This window comes from Rhea americana, unplaced genomic scaffold, assembly GCF_003343005.1.
Source record: "Rhea americana isolate MKP2758 unplaced genomic scaffold, rheAme1 scaffold_39, whole genome shotgun sequence".
Taxonomy (NCBI): domain Eukaryota; kingdom Metazoa; phylum Chordata; class Aves; order Rheiformes; family Rheidae; genus Rhea; species Rhea americana.
The window spans coordinates 4844181-4870683 of NW_028186523.1; the positions used below are offsets into that span (position 1 = coordinate 4844181).

The 26503-nt window shown below is 37.3% G+C and overlaps 1 protein-coding gene across 1 annotated transcript in view; it reads right to left on the reverse strand.

Moving 5' to 3' along the window:
• Positions 1-5777: 5777 nt before the first annotated feature.
• RGS20 (regulator of G protein signaling 20) overlaps positions 5778-26503 on the reverse strand; it is a 38771-nt gene continuing 18045 nt past the window's right edge. The window contains exons 2-5 of the mRNA XM_085313517.1: positions 14690-14838; positions 8282-8368; positions 7213-7447; positions 5778-5966 (exon numbers count right to left, since the gene is read on the reverse strand). Of these exons, the coding sequence (XP_085169643.1) occupies positions 5778-5966; positions 7213-7447; positions 8282-8368; positions 14690-14838 (660 nt within the window). The remainder of the gene's footprint in view (positions 5967-7212; positions 7448-8281; positions 8369-14689; positions 14839-26503) is intronic.

The following is a 26503-nucleotide window of genomic DNA, read 5'->3' on the forward strand; positions in this document are numbered from 1 at the left end:
CCAGGGCTGAGTAGAGGGGCAGGATCACCTCCCTCGACCTGCTGGCAGCACTCTTCCTAATGCACCCCAGGAGACCATTGGCCTTCTTGGCCACAAGGGCACATTGCTGGCTCATGATCAACCTGTCATCCACCAGCACTCCCAGGTCAGCCAGCAGAGCTGCTCYCYAGMAGGTCAGCCCMCAGCCTGTACTGGTGCCTGAGGTTATTTCTCCCTAGGTGCAGGACCCTGCACTTGCCCTTGTTGAACTTCAGGAGGTTGCTCTCCACCCAACTCTCCAGCCTGTCCAGGCCTCTGAATGGCAGCACAGCCTTCTGGTATGTCAGCCACTCCCAGCTTGGTATCATTGTCAGCAAACTTKCTGAGGAGGCACTCTGTCCCCTCATCCAGGTCACTGAGGAAGAAGTTGAACAGGACAGGACCCAGTACTGAGCCCTGGGGGACACCACTAGCCACAGGCCTSCAGCTAGACTCCGTGCCACTGATGACCCTCTGAGCTCTGCCTTCCCGTCAGTTCTCAATCCCCACCCCACTGTCCACTTGTCTAACCCACGCTTCCAGAGCTTATCTAGGAGGATGTTATGGAAGACAGTGTCAAAAGCCTTGCTGAAGTCAAGGTACACAAYGTCCACTGCTCTKYCCTCATCTACCCAGCCAGTGATTCCATCACAGAAGGCTATCAGATTGACTAAGCAGGATTTCCCCTTGCTGAATCCATGCTGCCTACTCCTGATCACCTTCTCCTCCATATGTCTGGAGATGACATCCAGAATGAGCAGTTCCATCACCTTTCCAGGGATGGAGGTGAGGCTGGCAGGCCTGTAGTTGCCTGGGTCCTCCTTGTTGCCCTTTTTGAATGCTGCAGTGACACTGGCTTTCTTCCAGTCCTCAGGCACCTCTCCAGTTCTCCAAGACCTTTCAAAGATGATGGAGAGTGGCCTGACAACAWCATCTGTCAGTTCCCTCAGTACTCATGGGTACATCCCATCTGGGCCCATGGATTTGTGGATGTCTAACCTGCCCRGAAGGTCTCTAATCCTTTCCTCCTCAACCAAAGGAAAGTCTTCCCTTCTCCAGACTTTCTCCCTCACGTGCAGGCTGCAGGATTCSTGGGGGCTGCCCTTAGCAGTGAAGACTGAAGCAAAGAAGGCATTCAGTAATTTTGCCTTCTCTGTATCCGTTGTYGCTAGGACCCCTGCCCCGTTCAGTTGCTTAGTATTAATGACAGTGCTTTACTCTGAAGTGTTTTTAAGTTTAAAAAATTATGTTAAAAAACATTGCAAGTTGGGTGTCAATTAGATCTAAGTTTCTTTTGCTGTTCAAAATATGTACTGAACAGCTTTGGTTTATATAACCTTCCTCATGTTACGTGTCTTTTAGCCTTATGTCTAACTGTGACACGTAGGAGAACTGGTCTTCTTGAGAATATATGGTAATTGTTTTTTCTGTACCTCCTGAGATATATATGGAACTTTTTACAAGATCTAGAACTGTAATAGCGCTTTCTGTGATGTATGTGTATCCAGTAGGCGCTCAAATAGATGCTTCTCTCACCTAATGCTACCTTGTGGCCATGGCAACAGCCTTCATGCTTCACTCTTCTGCTCTTAAAGTAAAAGCAGAAGCTTTTATCAGGTAGTGAAACCGAAGAACTAGATATAAAAAAGAATATATGTGTCCAAATTCTATTCATGCTTCATTTGGGTACCCAAATCCAAAGTGAAAACAGCTCAACAGTGACCTCTGGATGCATCTTCGTTCAGCAAGTGCTTCAGTTCTCCCAATTGCGTGAAGTTGTCCTCTGTACCAGAGAGGATACAAAGCCTAAAAAATATGTAGGAGAAGTTGTCAGATGTGTGGCTGGAACCATATCTCACTTTCCCAGATGCTTGGCTTAGCTACTCAGTTGTACTTTGACTGGCCCAGTACACTGAGGATTTTTTTTATGCAGTGAAAGATGTTAACAGGATTGGTGATCAATCTCTGCCATCCTCAAATAGCTTTAGCAAGCTGCTTTAGTATCCTTAGGGATGTTTGAATCCTCTTGAGCAAAAGAGAGAATTGAACACAATTGCCCTATAGTCTAAGCTAGTATTTTAAAGTATTACAGAAAAAGAGGTAGCCCTCTTCCTATTAAAATTGGAGAAAGAAAAGATTTTTAAGAAGTGACATTTTTCTTCAGGAAGATAGGATAGGATTTTGCTCTGAAAACAGTTGTAGCTTCTGAAATCCCAAAAGGCATTTCTTCATATATAACTGGTACCTTTCTCAGAAGTAGTGTAGGTTTTGAAATATCTTGTCTTGAATGACGCTTTTTTACAAAAACTAAACAGAAGGTAAATACTAGATCAATACTCTCAGTTTTTATGAATCCCATTTTGAAGTCCTGTAGAACTTTCTAAGCATTATGGAGAAAGTGCCATTTTATTTTGGGGGTGRGGGGGCGGAGGGGAGGAACTGGAGTTCTGGGTTCCACTTGTGATCGCATACATGAATTAAACTTGCAGTTTGAAATCCRTAACAACTCAGGTAGAACTTAAATTCCTCAATCTGAAGTCTTCATTCCTCCCAGAGTGTTTCAGATATGTGACTTTTGGAACAAATGATTAGTACTCATCCGTAAAATTAAATCTAAGGAGTTTCACCTCCTTAAGTAGAATTTCATATCCATGCATATTAGCTTCTGTTTCAATACATCATCAATTAGCTTGAATTATTTTACCATTTTAAAAGGTTTGGGATTAATTTAGTTACAATRTTAGTATTAAAAAACCTTCCATTAATGTTATTGAAATTATAGCAGTATACTTGTATACTCAAGTGCTGTTTAGAGCAAATTTGTTTTAAAATTATTTAATATTGAAACAGTCTGATCACTTTATGTTTCAGATAGTTTTTTTTTTTTTTTTTTAATTCGAAAGGATGTCTAGGTACATGATGCTAGCGTGACAAATTTTAATTTGTCTTTACAGTATATAGCCTGAAATGCTCTATTTAGTGTTTTCTTTCTTTTYTTTACTTGTATTGTGCTAATGGATTTGGAATTTAAAGGTTAGTGTAAAGCACGATTTGCTGGCTGAAGGAGTCCATACAATTTTAATACTGTTTAGCAGGTTTATAAAGAGTRGTCTTTAACAATATGCATGTTCTGTGGGAGTTACTGGTTCATGAAGTGCAGACACTGAAGAACGAATTTTGGTGGGCTGGAAAGTTGTTATAGCTTAATGATATCCTGCAGTTAGATAAATGCCAAGACAAACCAGCCATGCTTATTTTCAGGCTATGCTAAATTGATTTTTGTGATAATTTTGGCCTTTAATGAATTATATATAGTATTTTGTGTCGGTGATTGTTTTGTCTTCCTGTAGGTGTAACAGCTTGTCGATAGTAACTTTTCAGTTTCAGTGGAGCTCATATTTGCCTGAGAAGACGTTTGTGCATAATTAGCAAGTATATAGTAATGAAATGCAACTAATAAACTGTCTTCTATGTGGGTGGGGTTTTTGTTGTTTTTGTTTTTTCTTTAAACCCAACATTAAACATCCTCAAATGAAATTTACTACTAATTTTTGTTTTGTTTTGGGGGGAGGGAGGGTTAAGAGAGACTCTCAGGAAATCTAGGAACTAGCATTCTGCCCATGGGTCTTAGGTATAACTTCACCCTAAAATACAACATGAAAGTTCAAGATTTTTCAGGAAGGTTCATCACATTGTGGTAATACAGAAGTGAAATGAAAATTGCCTAGACAATTTTGTTTAGCTGTTGGGACACACAGAATATAAGCTTAGAAACTACTATTTTCTTATTTTAATAATCTGATGTTAACCATAGAACTACCCAATCTAATTCTGTTTTTTCTCCATTTCAGTTTCAGTATATCTATATCAAACAATATATATTCTATTATTCTCTGAGGAAAAAATGTCGGATAGTTCAGTTTGTCATCTGACTCTTACTGAAGTATCTTTGCAGGGAAGAGAGATAACTTAAAAGAAACTAAATCCTCTGTTTCATGAAATGACACAGCTTTGAACTTTATTGATGCATGACTGATCTTTGATCAACAAGGTGAACTTGACCTAGTTAAAATTACTTTGTCAGTTTTAGAACAGCCTAATTGAATCAGTAAGTATAGCATTGCCAGCTTGAGTGTAAGCTCCCTGTGAATGCTGCTGGTTTGATCTTTTGCTGAAGTTACTGCCTGTCATCCAATACTTCATGTAAACTGAGATTGCGTTGAGAGTGCATTGCATATGTGATAAATTGATAATGATGATGTATTAGGCAGGGGACCGACTGGACCTAACTGGACCATGCCTGTAGTAGTAGTATGTGGAGGGCTTTCCTCCTTTTTCTTTTTTTCCCCCTCTGAGATGACATAAGGAAGTCCTGTTTTGTCTTTTTGATAATGCTGGAGTTAGGCAAATAGTCGACTGTAGAAAGATTATGGTAATGTCACTGAACTGTGGCTGTATAAGTCTCTCCAGTTTGGGATCTTTTTTTTCTTACTATTGTACTGATAGGCTGTTTCATTAAAACAAATGTGTAGGGGTAAAAATAGAATTTAATAGAAGTTTAAACTCCAAATTTTAATATAGTGGAATTATCTCATAAAGAAGTTATCCTAATAACAAATCTACAAATAGATTATGCAGATTTGACTTATTTTCTTCCTAGAACTTTTGCTGATTACCAATATTGAGGTACACAAAAATGCTTACAGGGAGATACCTGTCAAAAATCAAGTGTAATGCTTTGGCGATGATGTAAATGAACACAGTTTATTAGTAGATAGAGCTATTGCTTTTCTTTCAGACAGTCTGAAATAATGCCTTACCAGAACTGGATAGCTCTAGCTTCTTTCTTTTGTCAATTAAATATATGAGTACCTGTAAAATAAATATGTCTCATAACCAGGGAGAACTTAACGTGTACAAACACAAAAACTACTTGTTCCTGAGAGGCTAGCAGTGAAATGTTTTTCACATCTACCTGCAGAGTGAAGAGAGCAATATGTGAGAATTCTTGTGCTTTATTTAAGAATTTAAATGCCCAAACTCTTCCTCCTTTTTTGTAAATAATTTACAAACATCAACAGTATGAACTTAAAAATGCTTTCAGCTGATTCTTGGTAGTAAAATAACACTTTTTTCAGGAAAAAGATTTTTTTTTATAGGCAGCATTATTTCAACYATTGGCTTTCATAAACGTGAAGTTGCCATACTGTTTTTCATTAGCCACTGCATATGTGTTAAATATATAATCTAAAACAAATGAAGTGTACCTGTGCCAGGTATGACTTGTACAATATGTGAAACTTCAATCTAGGGTAACCCTGATATTCACAACACAACTGTTTTTATTTTGGTCACAGTATGGATGGGGGGGGGGAAGGGGGCAACTGGTTTGACTTTGAACTCTAGCACTCCAATTTTAGTTTTTATGCTCAATTAGCAATGGTACTTTGGAGATACATCCCTTTATAAGAGATTTGTGTGAGAGTTGCATGCTGCATTGTGAAAAATACTTCAAACATTAACAAGTTATCTTCATTCTCTTCATTCTATTTTGCAAAGTAATACTTATTTTGATCAGAAACTGTAGTTCGCTACAGTGTCCTTGTGCAGTACCCTTGTGCAGATTTAAAACATTCAGTCTGTATTAAAACTTGCCTGAGTTATTTTCAGGTAGATATCCGATTAATTCTAAATTCCCTGTTGATTGATGTAGCCCAGAGTTCCATTTGTTTTAAAATAAATACATTTAAGAAAGAATCCTATGCTTCAATAGATTTTTCAGATAAGGACCGAAGCAAGTCCTTATAAATAGCAGAGTTCATAAACCGTGGGTAGGAGTCTCTGTGCATTAAGGTATAAATTTGAAGCTGTGCGTCATCGAAGGTATGTTGTGAGGGTTCCAGCATGTTTCGGTTAATAACTTCTCTTACTCTGGAGTCCAGACTGACCTGCATGTTAAAATAAAAAGTCAYGTAAATGGTAGTAGTGTGTAGTACATGTGCTTTTTACAGCTCTTTTAGCTTGAAAAAAGCAGCCTTTGTTCACCATTTCAGTTGGCATCCTTCAGGAGTGTAAAGACTGTTAAATATACATAAGCTAAAGATGGCTGCATTCAAATTTTGAAGTAGTAATCTGTCAAGTATGGGTAAAAGAATTCTCTCACTAAGGAACCCTTAGTTTGAACGATGCTGCCTGAAATACCATCATTACTAATGCTTGCGAGACTAGTAGAATTTTATTTTCCAGACCAATTTCCTGCTCTGTAGTAGAGTGGATTTCTAATTTTTCGTGATGTTTTGTTTCCTTGGGAATTAGTACTGTTGTTAAGAGACTGAATTCAGGGTGAGTAGTATTACGCAAAAGGAAACTGTAACCTAGGAAGCTGTTAATTAATCAAATTCCTATATTAAAAAGCAGGATGAATTGAATATAAACATCAAATAGCTACGTAATGCTTCCATATGTGCAATGTTTTGATCTTTGTGTTTCCTCATGCAAGGCAATAGTCTCTGTAAAGACATTAGCATTACTGGAATAGAATGATTAGCTTAAATATTGTTTTTATCTGCATGAGTACAGTTTGTACCACAATCAAATAAGTTATGATTTTTTTTTTCAAGGAAGTTAGAAGGTTCAAAATTCCAGCCTCTTTGTARAATAATGTTCAAACTGTGAACTGATATGTCTTTGAAAAATGGCCTCTTTGCTAACAGTGAAATGACAGGTAGCTTTGAAAATTTTCATTTTTTTTTTCTAATCTATATCATATTTTGTCAACTACTCTGTGCGCTATTTGTTTGTGCTGTGTGGCAAACAGATGTCCTGTGCTTACTGTGCTTTTAAAGCATTCCCCTCCCCTTCTTAATGCCAAGAGAAAAGAAATTGATTTGTCCGGCCAATAAAATTTAAGTTGTTTGAGCAAGGATGAAGTCTTCATCTATAACTTTGTTGTCCCTCAAACCAAAGACTTCCCATTAGTGTGCACTGGTAGCAACAGGAACAGTTTTCTAACAAGTGAAAATAGTTTTGACAATCTCACCTCAATGCTGGGTCTGCCTTTTTTTTTTTTTTTTTTTTTTCCTCCTAAATCTCTGCTTATAGCAGTGGAATGCATAGAAAAAATATCCTTCAGTGTTTTTGTGGCTTTAACTGTGCAAAGCAGCATCAAAGAAATTATTGGGAAAAGCAGTGTACCTCTTTTGGAGAAAGGATAGAAATATAATCTTCATAAATTAGTCTTGCTTTTTCTTCGATGACACTTTTGTTGGATTCTTGTTTTAGTTCCTCACAGGCCATCCAGAAAAGCATGTTTTCCTCACTGAATTCAGTTCGGAGAAATTCGCGAAAAGCGTTTCTACCGGCTGGAGTAAGCATTAGTTTGTCAAATGACTGAGCCCAGGCGTTTACTTCTTCAAGTGTAGGAGCAGGGCTTGAGGAAGAAAGAGAGGACAGGAAAAGAGAAATGATTGATTGCTACTCCAAGCTGTTTTCACCTGGCAGAAGGCATCTGCCATCATGATGGAACAAAAATACAAGGTTTGTGTGGCTCTAAATCCTCACCTGAGCTACCCAAGTGCAAACTCTAGTAAATGTACATTTAAGATGCTTTTTGAAAGTGGGCTTATCAGAAGCTCAGTCACAGATGATTATCTGGGCTTTGATGCAGAAATTCCAGTTTATTGCCCAAAGTAATTGCAACAAAGAAGTCCGTCTCCAGCCAATAATAGTGTGTGGGTGGGTTTCTACGCATAATAGTCCTTGTTGGATCATTGTTAAAAATTGAATGACAATATGTAGAAAGCAGCATGGAGGGAAATATAAAAGRCACCCTCCTGTCTATTGTGGTTTTGCAGGTGCTCCTACCTCTTTGAGCAATTCTGAAGAAATAGTTGTGTGATTCTTGAGAGGATCTCAGTTCCCCTTTCTATTTATTCTTTGTGTAAGGCTGAGCACTGCCAGTTGGCTTGGTTAAATACTTGCTGGGTAGGAAGAGGACGAATTTAAAAATTATTTCAGAAAAAAGGGAAACTGTTACTATGCTTTTTTGATCTGCTACGTTATGAAAGTTGTGATGTGGTTACATGCTGCGTATGAAAAGATTATAGATCAAACCTTTGGTTCCTTATGAGTTAGACATGCCTACAAATTCCATTTAAATGACATACAGATTATAATAGTTATTTGACTATATCAGGTGATTTACTTTAAATATTTGCTGTGGGGGGTTTTGTTTCATTTTTAGTTTAATAAATAAAGACTATACCTTTCCTCGCAATTTGGAATACCCTCTGCTTGGAGTTCATGGGATGTTCTTCTTGCTCTCTCTTCATCTTGATTTCTAACAGTAAGACTGCAAGATGGAAAATAAAAGTTCAGTTAACTTTACAAAGGTAGAGGCTGAACCTACACCACATGCTTTACCTCTAATATTTTACAAAATTCAGCTAAAGGAAAAGAAACTATATGTAGCCATATGACCATAACCATAGTTATACTCGACCATGGTTTTACATTTGTGCAAATCTGCGCTTTAACATAGCTAATCACTGTTCACAATTGTATCATGTAGGATTTCTATTCAGGGTTAATTTATGTATACATGAGGTACCAAATCCATATGTATTCCATACAGGCTGCTTATGCTGTTATGCTGTGTTTTGTGCTTGATGGAATGGTTTTATGTGAGCTAGATTTTTTTTTTTTTTTTTTTTGGAAAGATGGTTATATGTGAGGTATGAACCCTGGCAATTTTTTTATATCCACATGATGAATGCTAGGTATGGAGTAGGTGTGGAGTGATGACACTGTTACAAGAAAGCCAGAGTTTAGCAACTGGAGCTTGAATTTTAAGTAAGATAGACACCTTTATAAATGGATGTTGGATGTATTAAGCATCTTTCAGAGTTCAAGTGCAGACATAGCTACATAGTACCGTTACTGATTGCCTCTTTGAGAAAATGGTAGCATATGCTTCCAAGACTAAGACTCACAGGAAAAAAAATAAGAAGAAACATCATTGATAAATATCACTTTGAGTATATCTGAATAGAAATGAGTATTAGATTATTGGTCCTTGTAGTATTAAAGAACACACAAATACTTGCTGCAATTACTAGTGATCACAGAGACTGTTTCTGATGCCCTTCGGAAGGGTAGGTGTCAACTCCTGCTGCTCTGGACAAATGCTAATTTAGCTAATTATCTAGTTAAAAATTCCTTTTATAATTTCAGGATCCTTTTTCTTTAAAGTTAATTTTAAAACATGCATATTTTCTTTTAAGGAAATGTATATACATTTAAATGTATATAAAATAATTATATAAATTATTTTATATATAAATATTTTATATAATAAATGTATATAAAATTTAAATAAGTTTAAATGTATTTTAAAAGTATGTGAACTGGAACTGTATTCCAGCTCATATATAATCATAGTTCAGTGAGCAGTGACTCATACGTGCATGTGCGTGCACCCAGATACATTTGTATAGTATGTAAAGGTGCTTAAAATTTGCCAAGAAGAAAAGGTCCTAGTGAACTGTAATCCATAATTTATATGAACTAGGTCCTCCAGCTGAAATAAAGCAATAAAGCTGTTATAATTTCTAGGAAAATATAATAACAAATTTCTTCATTTATTATCTTTATTTAATGTAAGTTTGTTGCTTTAATCCTTAGGAATCTCATTCATCTATAGCAAAACTTTTTGTTAAACCAGTTGATTTTTCCTTTCCTTGCATTCCCTTAAACTCATGACTTTGTCATATTTGTGGCCCTACTACTTACTGGTTATCTCCTCTTGCTTTCTCCAGCGTTAGTTCATAATCTGCAGAGAACTTCCTGGAGGGTGGAGAATTTAAACATTTTAAAGCTTTAGGAAAGTGTCTGGAGATCAGCAAGAGAGGAGAGAGATTTTTTTTTTTTTTTTTTTTTGCCAGTGGAGTCCATGCATTGAAAAGGTGGGGAACCTTTCTTGTTGGATAGCAATCATGTTACCTATTGTAAATTCATTTTTTTTGTGAAAAATCTGAACCATGCATTCAAACTAATGAACTGTTCAAGTTCACCTTTCCAGTAAAGAAAGCATGCAGTTAAAGAATTTTAGCCCTGTATTTTCTTTGGGGTGTATTGGACCCAGTCCTATACTATACTTGTTGCCAGTAATTCTGGCATTTTTTTAATATGAAAAATGAGTATATCATGGATTGCACACACATGCATGCACACGCAGTAATATGTCAAAGTTTTTGCAGAGGAAGGTCAACAGATCAAGAAAGGACTACAGTCTTCATAGGATAATACATACAACAGAAAAGGGCATAAGAAATAACAAAAGCTTTCTTAAGAAGAATGTGGCATGCCTTACAAAATGCCCTTAGAGGTAGGCTAAGTCCCTAGAAATGTACAGGTAAAGAGCAAAGAGACTGAACGTGTGCAGTGCTGTCTTCTCAGGTTCTGGTAGAGCAACAAGCTGGAGGCTTGAGTTCTRGTTGTAGGAGCAAACACAGGCTCCGAGTATCTGGGTTATGAGCCTCAATTCACCATTTCTTCATTCTAAATCTACTATTAGGAGGATGCTGAATACTGGAAGTTCTGCAAATCAGCTGCATGACTCATGTAGACTGTTATTTTTATTCCTATTCACATTTTTTTCTTTCAAAGTACTTGAGCTATTTTGAGGAAAGGCTTTATGAATGGGAAATATAAACAGCTTAACTGCAGTTTGTTTTGCATTTCTTGCTACTAGAAAACAATTATTCAAAAAAAAACCACATTATTTTAAAGCTAAAATAGGCTGTTCTGTTTTGTAGCCTCTACCAGTTCCCAGATGATTCTGAAATGCAAATAAGAATTTTAATCATCATGAAATTTGAGTAATTTCATACACCCTATTGAGCAAATTACTTTCTTTGAGTTGTTTGAACAATGAGATGTACAGAAAATGAATGTTCTTTTGGAATATCTGGTAAAATGGCAAAAAAAGCAGGCTAGCAACAATTTAAAAGATAAAAATGCAAATTTTATGTACTCAATAGATAAATTAATCTCAAAGTGTGTGTGTGTACGCGCCTGTGTAATAAGCAGCTGTAGACTGTCATCGGAAGAGCTGTCATCACACTGGAATTTGTATGGTGATGCTTTAACATAGGCACCATTCTGCAGGGTATCAAACTCTGATCCTGATCAGGCACAATGCTGAAGTACACGTTTACCTCTAAACACCCGCTGGAAGGCTTTATCAGGATCAGAGCCAGAGTATTAGGCACCTTGCAAAATAAAGCCCTAGGTCCTTAGAAAAATTGCTATTTGCATTAGAAAGGGCAGAACTGGTTATCTAAGCTTCTGCTTATTGAAAGCTGAGCGCCAATAGCAAGGGAATGATCAGCCTGCTCTTACCTTGCTTGTAATGTTCTTCCACAAAGCATTTGCTACTGGCTGCTCTCAGAAAAAGATAATAGAATAGAGTCCTTGCCTGGCCAAGGTTACTCTGTGACTTTTTCCCTTCTCAGTGCCAGGTTTGCTTGCCCTGAAGTGTTTCCATRTAATGGATCTTTCCATATGTATCCATATGGTAGATTTGTAAGAAGATAGGCTTGCAAATTTATAAGCAGCCCTTACAGATTTATAAGAAGCACTCAGCTTGCTATCAGTATTTTGATTGAATTGCTGTGGCTTTTTAAGAGTTTATCTTTCCTTATTCCAGTGCAAATGCTGGTCTTGCACGTTAATTAGTAGTGGCCCCAGATGGACACAGAACTTTGAGTATGGCAGGTTTTACCTTCAATTTTGAGTGAAATCACTTGGATCTGGCAGAGTTGATATGTTAGATAAGATGAATGTGTTACTCCTTTATTAAGGAATGAAGCAATATTTTAGCCTTGCTTTGYTTTCCCAGTATGTTTTTCCCCTTAATGCCCTGTAACGGGAGTTACTGTAAATTACATTCTGCATAATTACTTGTCTTCAGCAAATAACGCGTACAATGTTTAAAGTCTCTAATCCCAAGGATGTTAGCTTCATATGAATAGCAGGTGCCGTGAGTTGACAGCACTAATTAATGGCAAGAGGTAAACTTGTCATTAAAACAAAACAAAGTGCTGGAGATGTGGTTATCAGTTCTGGCCTACAAATTCTTTCATCTACTTCTAATTCCATTTATCACAGTCTAGGCTGTTTGTTATGTCCCAGTCCTAAATCTAAAACKCTTAAATGTTCTCATATTGCTTTGTTTTTTTTCTGGAAGCCCTGAGGAAGCTCAGGAGAGCTTCAAGAGGAGAAACTAGTCCTCCTGCGCAAAGCTTCTACTACACAGTAATGAATCAGAGGCAACAATAATGTAAAATTCCAAGGCATGAGGTAGTGAGAAGCAACTGATAGGTGGCTTAAAAACTGCTTCTGACTGTATCACTTGTCTTATTCAAGAGCACAATGTCAAATGTTTTCTTCTAGTTAATAAAAGTTTTGTATGTGCCTAAAGTGTTCATTTGGAAGGTGAGATATCAGCTGAGAACTGACAGTTCAAGGGAAAGACCAAGACCATCCAGTTCTTACATAACTGGAAACAAAAGATGCCATGAAAAAAATACAAATTTGGGAAGACGAATAATTCTATAGTTCATTTGGTCTCCAAAGAAAAGGTAAAGCAGCAGGATGTTTCCTCACACCTGCAGTTACACGGGACTGGCTAGGTTTGGGCTTATTCTTTCAACTGCTTACATGTTACATGTTCTGACCCTGTGTAACAATTTGGACAATAAAAAGACAAAAGGATTTTCCTGAGCCAAGAGCATGTGCCCTTTCTTGTAGAAAACTTGTGAAGCTGCCTTTTCTTGACATTCTTCATATTTGTATAACACTCTGTACGACAGAACTGTGATRTGATTGGGCTTTTAGACGTTGCCACACAGAAGTTTAACTACCTTATTTGCATAATATGCAATATTTCTGTTCTTTTTTGGAGTGAAAATAGATTTAATTTCTGAGATGGGAGAACTGCTTTTGCTACTGTGTAAGATGACACTGTGATAATGTGTTTTCAGTTTGTCAAAAGTGTATTAGAAGTATAGCTCCATTTTATGTTAATTGGAGTTGTATAGAAATATTTTAGAGGAAGCTTTGCAAGGTGTTTTAAAAAATGTGTAGGATCTCATAAGATAATTCATATTACTTTTGAGACCCAGAATTTTGCTGTTTTATATGAATAATGTAAGCAGTGGTATTTTGGCTTTTTTAGTGTTTTAATTTGCAATGGGAGTTGTAGCACTTTCTGAAGCTTTCTGAAGCTACTGGAACTGTATACTTCTATAATACTACATCTGATCCTTATCATCTGGATACTTTGATTTAGTTCATCCTTTTTCAGTATATTTTCATTAGTTTTTAGAATTTGGGAATATTGCCTAATACTTAAGACAAACCACTAGGATCAAAGAAATTGTGTTCTGCACCAGCTTTGCTGATACAGCTTTGAGTTACTCAACATTTCCGTATCTTGCTTTCATATGGAAAAATGAGATGATAATACCTCCTTGCCTAAGCAATTTTTCTCTGCTTCCCTTTTCTATTTGAGTGAAACGATAACTTTTAAAACAGGGAAATGAAAGTGGGCACTGAACAGTTTAGACCAACTTAACTTGTTTTTGAAGAGACAAACCTAAGGGCTTGAAGAGAGTGTTTGGCTTGACTCTATTGATAATGCGGGTCGCAGAATTTGATGGGAAGGTGTATCCATACCAAATCTGAAATGTCTGTATGACCCATCTTTTAAATCAAATTGTTTTATTTTTATTTATTATTTTTTTAAAAAAAAATTAGTCATAACCTCACTAAAGCCACTGGACATGTCAGATCATCTACAGAATGGGAGCTATTTGCAAGCTTAGGCTGTTTTTTCAGCCTTTATTGCCTGTGCTGCTATTTCTAGCACACAGTAACTGTTAGGTAGCTTACTCTTAAGTTGCATTTRGTCAGTGCAATGAGTATATAACTTTATTTCAAGGTAACTTACGCAAATCCGATGCTTAATTTAGTAATTCATGGGAGCACCTTGGACATGTTTTATTCCTTTGCAAAATGGATAGGAAATGCTACTAAGCAGAATGGTAATATTATTGGCCACCTACTTGGTCTGGGAGTGAATGGCTATTTAACTAGAACCTATACTAACAAGTGTGTAGAGCGAGGATAATAAGGTTTTTCTGAAAGGAGGCACATAAGTGGACTCTACAGAATCCTTAATGCCCATAGGATAAGAAAATACTGTTCTTACCATTGTTATTACTTCAGACTAATGTGCTAGCTGATGTTTCATTAACAAAGGAGTTACTTCCATGCATGTGTGCAGGCAGTTGCACAGCCTAGAAAGTGGCTAAGGAAAAAACTAGAGTATCTTTACTTTTTAGTTTTTGTGTTTTCTTTTGGAAATACTACACAAAGCATGTTTCTTTTCTTTTTCCTCTCTCTCTTTTTTTTTTAATCTTTCCCCCAAACAGAGGAAAAAAATAAAAGTGAACTGGAGCAGAATGATGCATCTAGTACTACAGCACAGTCATCTCTGTTATAGTCCCAGATTGTACAAGTCGTATTTGTCTCGTGTTGTCCTATACACTGGCTGTCACCTCCCTCCCCTTCTCGTCTGTGCCCAAGAAGCTTGAATAAAAGAGTGTACCATGAGCAGCTGCAACAGCAGCACCAACAAAAGCAGCAAGCGTTGGACCCTCTATTTCCCATGTTGTTTTCTGCCTGTGTAGAGCCTGAGGTCTCCTGTGCTGTAGACATCTGCCGTTTGCGCATCTCCATCCGCTCTGATCCCATAGGCTACAAGAAAGCAAGAGAAGAAGGAAGTAAGTAACATCTGTTTTCTCTTCTGTGTTTTAAAAGTCTTACCAAGAACTACTTAAGGCTGTATCTTCAAAAGAACTGGAAAGCTAAATGCTTGGCTTTGCTCCATAGAAGCTGTGGGATGTTGAATCCTTTGGAAAAAAAAAAACATTTTACAATTACAAGATTGTAAAAGGGGAAGTGAGGTCTCTCCTCTCTCTTCTCAGAGGGCTGCAGCTCTTAGGGCATTGGTATATAAACCTAGGGATTTCCCGAGGCTTTGATTTCAAGATTTGGCCTAAAAGAAACAGTACAGAACTGAGGTAGTTGGAGCCCCTTGTTTTTGGGGGTTTTTTTTTGTTTGGTTGGTTTTTTTGGGGGGAGGGGGATTTATTCTTTCTCATGATTAGCTGGTGTACTGGTTTATTGATGCTTGAATGAGACATCTGAGCGCTTTTGAAAACGTGGCCTCTGCGGTGAGTGTTAAGAATGCCTCAGACTTGTTGGTTGTGCCGTAACAAAGAGGAAAGGCCAATGCTTATGYGTCCATACCGAGACTGACTGCCACAATTTTTAACAATGCTTTTCCTGTGGAGAAGCAATCGGGACCACCTTTGTTTCAAGATGAAGAATTACTTAAGGAGAAAACACATGGCCAGACAGCATTAAATTTAACATGTTGTGTTGGCTCCCCTGGCCATAATCAGAGACAACATGAAACAATATTTTGTGGAAGCACTGGTTGTGGTTTTTGCACTGTTCTATGAAACCTTTTCGGAGCCTGAATTCTGCAGATTGTACAGAGAAGCAGTGCTAACGAAGTGACAGTTCCCACTGAAGTCACTGTCCCTTTCTGATGCATCCTTGTGAGCTTCAGATTTGCTCTGCTGAACTTGATATGCTGATGGCTTTGACACTTGTGTTTTATAGAGGAAATGTCACCTTGTAAAAGGATTAGTGCATCTTCCCTCATTCTGATTGTATTTGATCTATGAATACATAACTAGTCATCCTCTGTGACAGATCTGGAGTTATTTTGTATTCATAACTTATTTCTGGGCTAGAAACATCTGAGCTGAATGATGGAGGGTTAAAAATTGCTTTCCTTTCTAAAACATCCAGTCAGATTTAGGAACTATTATCATTGTAACTTGAGGAAGAATGCACAGACACCGTCAGAAACTGCAGAATTGTCAAGAAAAAAGTAGGTTATTATAGCAGAGTACAGCATTAAATTGTGCTCTTTTCCGCTGAATTTATTTTTCTATTATAGAGCTTCGTTTTTATTTTGTTTTTGCTAGAACCACCCACTCTCCCAAGAAAAAAGTGTGTGACATGCTGAGCAGAAGCTGCACCTGTTTTGCAGGAGAAATAAACTATAAGAGGAATAATACACATACAAATGATATTTACTTTTGCGCCTCTGTAGAGCTGATCTGACAAGTACTATCTAAATGTCCAGAAATACAAAATTTTAGTATTAATTTCCTTCCAGGCAAGGGAAAAATAAAGGCAATGAGAGCAATATGCTTTTTGTCCTCACCTCATCCTACTACTGCTTAATTCAAAGACTCTCTTTCTGGATCTATTGTTACTGTTTCATATTCTTCTTCAGAAGTGTTCTTTGACATTTAATGAAATGGAAGAATATATAAGTAATTGTATGGCAAAAGCTGCCCAATAGCATGGTGTTCTTAGTTTCATTTGTGAATCATATGCCTTACTTAAAAGCTTTCTGGTACTATACATCATATGTGATGATTTATCCCATAGTTTACAGAAAATGAATGACTGAGCAAAATAAAAATTCAAGACACAGTGTATCAGATTAAATTATGCATTATCACTCTCCTTTGGCAGATGTATACCAACTTTCTCATTAAATTAGCAAGCAGTTTTTGATCATTTATGTCATGAAGATTTTTTTTTGAAAGGTATTTGTAGCAGATAAAGCACAGTAGAAGAATTGCATTAGAGTAACAAGAAGCAAAAGGGAAACCACTGGAACGTATCTATTGCTTAAGGACAGCCCAAGCTATGACTACAGAACTGTTCAATGATCATTGTGCATTTATTTCCTGTGGGAATTGAGAGGTATCTCACACGTGTGGCAAAGGTCTGGAGTGGATGACAAACTAATTAGGATACAATTTTTCTGCAATGTATTAACAGGAATACTGTGGTAGAATGTGTGAAGTAATTTATACCTGTATAAATCACTATTCCAAGAAAGATATAAGGAACACAAGATATTTAGAAAGTGTGACTTATGCAGAAATGTTATAGGAGTTGGAGAACAATAGATCATCATAACTTTTTACTGATCAGGTGATCAATATCCTTTTCAGTTCCCTTTTTCTAGATTAACAACCCTAACTTCTAGCAACTTATATTTCCACCAGGCCTAAGTAATGGGTTAGCTTGAACTAAGTAAAATCAAGGCTAGATAATGGGATAGCAAGATATACAACTAAGCAGTGGAGCAAGTTCTCATGATGTTGTAGAAACTCCTTTGGTGTTGAGATATATTAGACAAATCAGGCTGGTCCAGGTTCACAGAACAAGCTAAGTAATCTTTCCCAGTGCTGTTTTGCTAGCTTCATTCTTTCCTGCTTTTTAATGTAGCTCTGGCTCTAAACCAAACTGTAGTCAAGCCCATGTTCTATATACTGTTCCACTTGGACCAACTCCCTTTGGTCATATTAGCATTATTAATCCGTGAGAAAAGCAAGCGTTTTCTGTAAGAAATCTGTTTTTCTTGTTTCATTGTCTAACCAGAATTGTAACATAAAATTCATATGTTCATGCTTGCAGAATGGTATTTGTTGCAAATGTATATCACAATAATGACCATACTGAGACCATGTAATCTATGTATAATGAAGCCTGAACATACAGTAAAACGCAGGCTCTTCCAAAAGGGTATGTCATAATTTCATATGTATATTCATGTATATATGCTGTTTTCCTGGATTTTCTTGCTCCCCTTTTTTTTTTTTTTTTTTTTTTTTTAAGACACATAGAAAAGAGAACTGAGGAAAAACAAACCCTGCAATTTGGCAGCTGCGTGTGATAATGTAAGAAGTTTACCAAGAGCTCCATGTCTGCTGCCTTTGCTTTCCCGTAAACTGCTCCTTTGCTGAAATAGATGCAAAGGCACAAAGTCTGAGTTTGTGCAAATCATCTAAGGATTCATTTTCAAATAAAAGTACTTTAAAAAGCATTAAGACTATCTGAGTATGACTTGTACACATAGAAGTGTAATGCTCTTGGAAGCTGTAGGGGAAATAGTGATAGAGCTGAAGTAACTTGCTGAGGTCACATGGTGAGCTTATGTTAGAGCCACTGACAGAGTCCAAACAGAAAAACCTTATTTTATGACTGTAGTAGTTTTTGTACTGGCTTTAGCAGATCCACAATGTACTACAGGTCTCTAAAGTTCTCACSAGGCTTTGCTGCTTTTCATTACAGCTACTGTAGTTATATAATGGGCAGACACTGAATACAACAGCCAGAATTACTGTTTTGAATCGTGTGATCGTGTGAGTCACAAAGTACCTGTGACCCRTAGCTGTGGTATTGAAGAAAAGAACAAAAGTCATTATTTGTAGTGTCTCAGTAGTCATATAAACTAATGGACAATAGATTTATCAGCAACTCCAATGTGTACTATTTGTAGTAATTTACCAAATTGCTTCTTTACAATCAGTGTTACCAACAGAATGGAGACCACTGTAAACTTTAGATGCTCCTGGCAGAAAGCTGAGTTTGTTGTGTTTTGTTTGTTTGTTTTGGAGTTTTTTTTTTTTTTTTTTTTTTTGATCTCCTAGTATAATAGTTTTGTGTTTATACAATTTATGGCTATTAATCTGGGATATCGGACGATACAACTGGGTCGTGGAGTAGGTATAAAACCATTTAGAAAACCACTGCATATGTTCTTTGCATCAATGCTGAGGCTAACTTTATGTTAGTTGGAAGAAGTATTCACCTGTGGATCCTATTGCTATAGTAGATGGTATCAATAACTGRTATCTCTTAAAATTCATTATCCTACAGCTGTGGGCTGAAAGGTCTAAAATGACTAATCAAAACCAATAGAAGTGTAACTGATAGTTTTGCAAGGAGGCTTTCCTTATTTTCAAAACTTACATTGTGGGTAATCAGGGCTTTTTTTAGTAGCTGAAGAATTTTCAGTTTTCTATGGCATTTTGGGTTAATAGTTGGCTTTAAAGTTTTTGAAGGAAATTAGGAAAATAACATATGTTGATACTTGTGTTTAGCTAAATGTTTTTCCTTCCCAATGCTATCTGAGAACACATTTAGCAGGCAGAACAGTGGAAAATGTAGGCTCGCAGGTGGTGGAGTGAGGAAGCACATGGATTTCTCCCTTGCCAGCTGCTCCTTTTCCTAAGTTGCATAAGAGGTAGCTTAAATTTCTCCTGGTAACCCAACTGTAGTGGTTTGCTTTCTTGATTTGTTTTAACTGAAATAATGATCTTAATGATCTCTGTTTTCTTAAACTTGATATTGCAGAGAAATGCATGTACAGAGCTGGCCAGGGAAAACATTACTTGCAGTAATCAGTTGGGAGACCTTTGAGCTTGAGGAGCCCTGAGAGCTGAAGCAGGTATATAAGTGCATTCAAGGAAGAGGGATTCCAGTGTTATGATTTGGTGGTAGAAAAAGACGGTGCATTCCTGAGAAAATAAGATTTATAGACGTCTTCCTGCACCTGCTGCTGTCAAGGTAGATCACCTGAACCTGACAGGAGACTGTTTTTAGTCAATATGGCATTGATATGAGACTAACACTGGCTGGATTTCTGCTCATGGAAAAATTGTATAATGAATCAACTAGATGCGTTTTCTGTAAATACTAATGCGAGTGTTCTTTCATCAGCCAAAATATTCTGCTCCTTATTCCCAAGTGTGCATTTTGAAAATAGTAATCAGTAAATATAGCTTCTTGTGACACCAGCCTCCGAAGTAGTCATTCGTTTGGTCAGCTGATGCTTCTGAAATAAAAATAAAATGGAGGTGTTCTTTCTAAGTGTTTCAGTTACATTATACATAATTAATATTTAGCTTTAAATGGATTTGTTCCTGACAAAATTTAAGGATTTTCTTTTCTTTTCTTCTTTTTTCTTGAACAATCAAATATCATATGTCCATCAACAAAGAGAATGTTTTCCTTGGAACATCAAGATTATGTGATTAGTCAAGTTTTTAGCTCATAAAACACCGCATCACTTCACTAAGGCSAGGGAAGATGAGGAGGTTTATACCAGCTGGGGACCTGATCTGGTATTTGTATTTATGCTGCAGAGAAAAGTGAATTTATTATCATAGGTCATATTTAATATGAGATGATGCTAAGCAGAGATACTGTGAATTGTCTGAATTTCTTTCTTCAAAATTTGTATAAATATTTTGTTTAAAAAAACTTCTGTTTTCTGGATGCTTCTCCTACTTGGAGTGTAACAGTGCCTGTAGTCATATCTTACATCAAGTGAACATGACATTTTCCATGTTACTAAGGGAATGTACAGGGTGAATGTGTATGTGTGGGCATGAACTAAAGTTTTGTATTTCTGCCATGATTTAATAACTTTGTATTTATTTTTTGACTATGAAGTAAATTAGAAGGTGGATGATTTTCTTTTAAAGAGAGGCTTCGTTATCCTTTCCAAGGTCCTGTAAGTATATTTAGATTTTTAGATATATTTCTTTAGGCGGCTGAAGATCCAGACCTGGTCTACTGACACTGAGTTCAAGTGATTTGCCCATCTGATATTCAGACAAGGCCACATTACTACTTCAAAGTAAGGGAGGAAGAAGGTCCAGGAAGAGAACATATCTCTCACCTCCCATGGAAAGGTTAATCAGCACAGTTTCTGATAGGTGTACTTATGTTCTCCAGTACACCTGGATTTCAAAAACCTCTGATGTTCCTTGTCTTATTTAACACCTTATTACTCTAGGCACTCTTACTAGGTTGTTGCACTGTATGATAGAAGCATAGTCTAAATTTGGTTTGATGGGAAAAATAAAATGATCAAAAATTGTTTTTCTTCCTCTAGGTAATCTCCCTCATACCAAAATCAACATCTTAGGGCTCCAAACTCCCTGTGCTGTGAGTCTCTTTTATCTTCTCAGATTTCCAGACCTCTTAGAAGGTGCTGTGAGACAGAGCAAATTGTAGTATTGACATATGAGACCCCTCTGTACTAGATGCTCTCTTCACTTGAGAATTGAGGTCTGCCTTCTCTGTCCTCTGCTATCCAGAGCAGATGTGTAACTTGTTAGAAAAGGAGTTTCAGAAGAAAATTTGAGRGAGGAAGACTGGAGATAGACCGCACACCTTAAACGTGTTTTGTAAGGAAGACAGCAATACTTTTAGAGTAGTGMATGAAAGTGGTGATACACCTTTAACCAAAGTACTTTAACCTCWACCCCAGCATTATTTACTCTCAACCCTGGTACTGTTTCAGCCAATTGCTAAATGTAACCCAAAATGTACCTCTATGTTCAATTATATCTGTTTCAGAGTGCCTAAAATAATCATGGYGCTATCAAAGATAATTACATCTGCTTGGATAACCATAATTTAATACAAAATATAGGTAACACTCTCTGGCTGGTACGGATAGGGTGGAACAAGCTAACAGCTTATACTCTTTTACTTTTTGGGGGTTTCAGTAGGATCTGATATTGCCAATATGTAGCTGCTGTGGTAAGAGGTTTCATCCTTATACTCTTGCCACTGTTTAACTGGTTTCAGCTTGAAGAACTTCAGAGCACTGCATGAGCAGGCACAGCAGGGCCTGTCTGGAGGAWTCTTCAGAACTGTCCAAATTTCCCACCTGGAGAGCATGAATTAGTCCAATACTTGAYTGTGAAGGGGGCTAGGGGTTTGACTGTTTACCTTGTGTCAAGTCAGTTCCATCAGTTCTAGTTGGTTTAATGTTTCTTCTGTGCAGATGGCTATAAGGGGAGCTTCTGGACCTCTTAGAGAATAAGTGACTTAAGCAAACTGAGTATGCAGTCACAACTCTGATGCCCAGCTATGCCACTGTTATAACCATGGGACAGACCTGAGCTTCAGTCTTAAAACTTAAGCTCCATAGTTCTTGCCCCAATTTGGACTCCTGGCTCCATATTTAGAAAAACAACCATGACTTTGGCATGATCTGGAGAACTGGAAAGCTCCTATACCAATAGTTTCATAGCTATGCTAAGCATGTCGCCTACAGGAAAACTCATTAGAAGATTCCCACTGATTTCAACATGTTTGAGTTTATGATCTTGTTCATAAACTTCATACTTCAAATTAGTATTAGGGTCTATTGAAAGAAATCTTGCCTAGAGGACTTATTTTGCAAAAAGAAGAAAGATATTAGTTTTAGGCCCTCTATTCTGGTCCCTTTCTAGTAATCACAACAAGTTTAGTCTATTATATATAAGAAAAAAAAAAGTCCCTAAAAAGCAATGAACCAGTAATACAGAAAAATAATGGCATGTAATCTTGTAGGGTTCTTTATCCAGCTAGATAGCATCTATGATTCATAGGAAATGAATAGTGGAGAAAACTAAAATGTATACCGTAAGAATAATGTTGAAATACTAGAATAAGTGTGCTTATCATGTCTCTTCCACTCTAAGGCATGCCTATCTGACATTCAGATTATGAAGCATTTTTGTATTTAACCTTATGAACACAAAGGAGTGCAAACATCAGGGATGAAAATTATTTGCCTAGTTAAAAGCAGCTCAAATGCTATTTGGCTTAGTTGTAACATTTATAGTATTTGCTAATCCTTTAGTAGAAAGGTACTACCTTTTAGTAGAAAAGGGCTACAAAGAAAACAGCTTTCCCAGTGGAGGAATATGTAAAATCTAAACTGCGAAGGTCAAATTTTTTAAAAAAACAAGAATAGACACATGAAAAAAAGGACAAACCTTTTATGCTTTTATCTTCATTTTATGTTTAAAGCACAATTAAATTTTGTCAGCTCATCGGAGTGCAAAAATTCTGTTACTAAAACATAAAAATAACGTTCTGTCCTTGTGCAGGTTACAATTAAGTAGGTGTGCAAGCCCTAACTTGTGCTGGGATCTGATTTCCATAGCTCCAGTGTGAAGATCTCGCAGTAACTACACAGAGTGTGAATCTCTGCACTCTAATTATAGCTCACAGCCAGTTGGAGTGCACAGATTTGGATCATCATAGTCCATTCATTTTTCAGTGAATGTATTGGGCCTGATCCAGACTCCATTAAAACAATGAGAAACTATTGGTCTCACTGAGCTTTAGGTCAGGTTGCATAAATCTTGCCATTGCTGCTCTCTCTTCAGATTCTCCTCCTCCCTCCTAAAATGATAATTATTGAGCTRGAAGAAGGAGATTCTCTCATTCTTTACTACTGTCACAAGATGCTTGCAACTAGGCTTAAGCTCAGAGTAAATCTCTGAATCCGTATTTTATTAATTTAGGACTATTTAAGGCTGCAACATACTCTTACTGAAGCCCATGACAGTTTACTGTCAACTGAAATAGCTTCTTCCTCTTCATTGACAAATTTGACATACAGGCTTTCTGCATCAAGCAATTTTAAAGGGAGAATAATTATAAGTTTATGTTAACGAATTCACCTGTGCATGTGCATGTGTTTCAGGCATAGTTACCAGATTTCCTCTTAGCATGTTAGAATAGCGTCAGTTCTTGGGAATTCTTGTGCTGTTGGAGATCTTGTGGTGGTAATAGGATAATTTGAGTTGTTGAGGATTTAAGAAAGTCAGACTTCAGTAGAGAGGATACTAGCAGCCATGTAGAATAATGCAGCTTCTTATGCAGGTGTTGAACGTGGTTCTGCCAAATGTTCAGTGGATAAGATCAGAAGAGAAAGTAATATCCTCTTATGAGTTTAAATAAACTCTGAGACACTTCTAAGATGTCCAGAAATTAAGTCGGGTGTCTTTACCTGCTCTATTTCCTTTTTTTTTTTTCCCCAGACGTTCCTCAAAGGAGCAGGGTTCATCTATCCAGATTAAAGCAGTATTTTACACTTCAAAAGGAATGGCTGGAAATGTATCACACCCACGCAGTTAACAGGTAATGACACTCAGATCATGCCACTTGTAAYTTAGGATCTTACTTTGCCACAGGCTTAATGTCTTGTGCTGCTTTTTCCTTGGTATTCAATGCTGCACAGTTAGCTGTATGGTCAGTCTGCTATCTGTAAAAAACTCCACGTGCAAAAATTTTTCTGAGTATAATCTAACTTTCTTCCTAAGAAACACAATTAACCAGGGCTTCAGTGTTTTGTTGCTGTTATTTTGTTGTTTTTCTTATTTCTTATGCTAGTAGTACAGGAAATACGGCTTTACTTTGGATTCTATCCCATAAGGCATTACTGAAAATGTTACTCTAAAATGCAATTAGAGTTGTTCTCTATTACTTTTTCTCCTGTAGAATGGAAAAGATTTGAGAATTGTAGGGAGCACTTGCTACACAGAAAAAGCAACAAAAGCAATCTGTTGCTGTGGCCCAACCATTTGTGTGGGTGCTAGACAGTCCAGCACAAATGTGAATGTGGAAAGAAGGTATTCCCATGCTGAGTCCCTTTACAAACCAGGTCATTGTAAACTGCATTAAGCTAAATCAGTACTGAGTCCCTATCCTCTGTATAATACAAATTGTCAGTATCCCTTGCCTTGTGTTTTGTGGCAGACCAACCTCAGTTGGTCTTGGTCAGTTCATACTAGCTGATCAACTATTTTGCAGGTTAAAAAAAAAAAAAAAAAAAAAAGGCTTCCAAAATGCAGAGAGCTCTACCATTGTTTCAGTCCTACTTTGGCTTTAATATCAGAGGAAAATATTTGCTTCTAGTTATTTTTATGAAGCTGGCTTTAAAAAAAGTGTATTCAGCCTAATAATTTACAAACCTCTTTACTATGCAAACAGTAGTATTAGTGCATATAGCAGATTGCTCTGCTCACTCCCATCATCTCCTGCTGAGTGCTTGGTTGCATCGTGCTTAATTATGAATGGCCTCRAAAAAGCCCATTTTACTGTACTATAAAGTGACTCACATCACACCGAAGCTTTGACAACTCATACTGGGTATTGGAGTCACATGGTGTTGGATTAGTCAGTGACTCATTTCATATTGTACTCTGCGCTGAGATCTGACTCATATCGAACTGTGTTAGGAGCTGACTGACATTGTACTGGTCTGAAAGCTGGTTTGAATTGGGATGACTCATCTTGTAGTGCATTAAATAGTGATTCACATACTGTTTCCTATTGATTCTGACTGTTGCAATTCACTTCAGATTGCACTACGCTGGAATCTGGCTACTCTGTCAGGGTAGACACCTTTGTAGCTGCCTTGTGCTCTGCTATCTTAATTAGAGTGTTAAATGAAGCCGTATCAGCCAGGAGAAATGTTACCAAAGTCAACAGAAGTCCTAATTGAAAGCTGGAGTAAGATCAGAATTGCGCTTAGCCTCCTGTACCATAATTTCAGTAATGACACTGTATTGACTTCTCTGCATCAAGTGGCTGTACAAAGACTTCAAAACCTGCCTGTGAACAGAAAGTTAAGAATCACTAAGCTCTAGGTGAGAGTACTCCGTTTATGCGATTTCTTGCTAATGTTAGCAGATCTCTGCAATATTTCCAAGACGTACTTCCTCCTTGGGGTAATTTTTCATGGTGACAAAAAGGTGGGATGAATTTTCAGCAGTGGCTGAATATTAGTAATTGCCTACACCTGGCTAGCCAGTGTGAGATCTAGGATTCAAGAGATGCAGAAACCTCATACTTTGAAAGTTCTTCATGATACTTCAAACTAAGCCCACAAAATCACTAGTCATTCTGAAAAATGTGTATTATTCCCTCCTAGGAATAAAGAAGCATGTCACGGCAAGACTTAGAGGTGATGTTACCATGATTAACTATTTGGGAGCCAGAGGAAAGATATCAAAATAGGTATTGATGAGGGTAGGTAGATAGGAAAATCAAGGATAAATAAAACAAGTGCTCTCCCTTTTCACAGCATTTTATARCATACAGTGCTAATATAACATTCAGTTGGCTTGAACATGCTCTTAGTTTAGAAAGATGCTGCTGATTTTAACCTGCCCCCAAMTAGGACACTCAATAGTATTTTTGGTGCTTTGTTTAGTAAACTAATGGTTATTTGTGGTACTGTAACATAGAATTAACGTAACTGGCACAGTGATACGTAGCCCTGTTGAATGCTGGATCTAATGCTGATGTTTTGTTTATGCAATGAGTACAGATGTACAACGAGTCTCCTTACCCTTTATCTTGTGTCAGTGGCATTGTACTAAATATTTTTATCTTAGATTTTTCAACAGCAAAAATGAAATTATGGAATGTATTAAATCCCTGTAATTCCTACTGCTGTCTACAAGCATAATGTTATTCAGCTTGCTGCACCTGTGCCAAATTTTCATTACCTGCTTTCTCTGACCTACTGAAAYGTAAATACCGGCGTCTCTCTGCTCCCCGCCGGCAGCGTGCTGTGGTGGCACAGGCAGACTGCACGGCCACGCCGCCTTGCTGTTACTCATCTCCCCAGCTTGGCGGGGAAGCTGAGGCCGGCGGTGCCCGGCGGCCCGGCGGTGCCCGG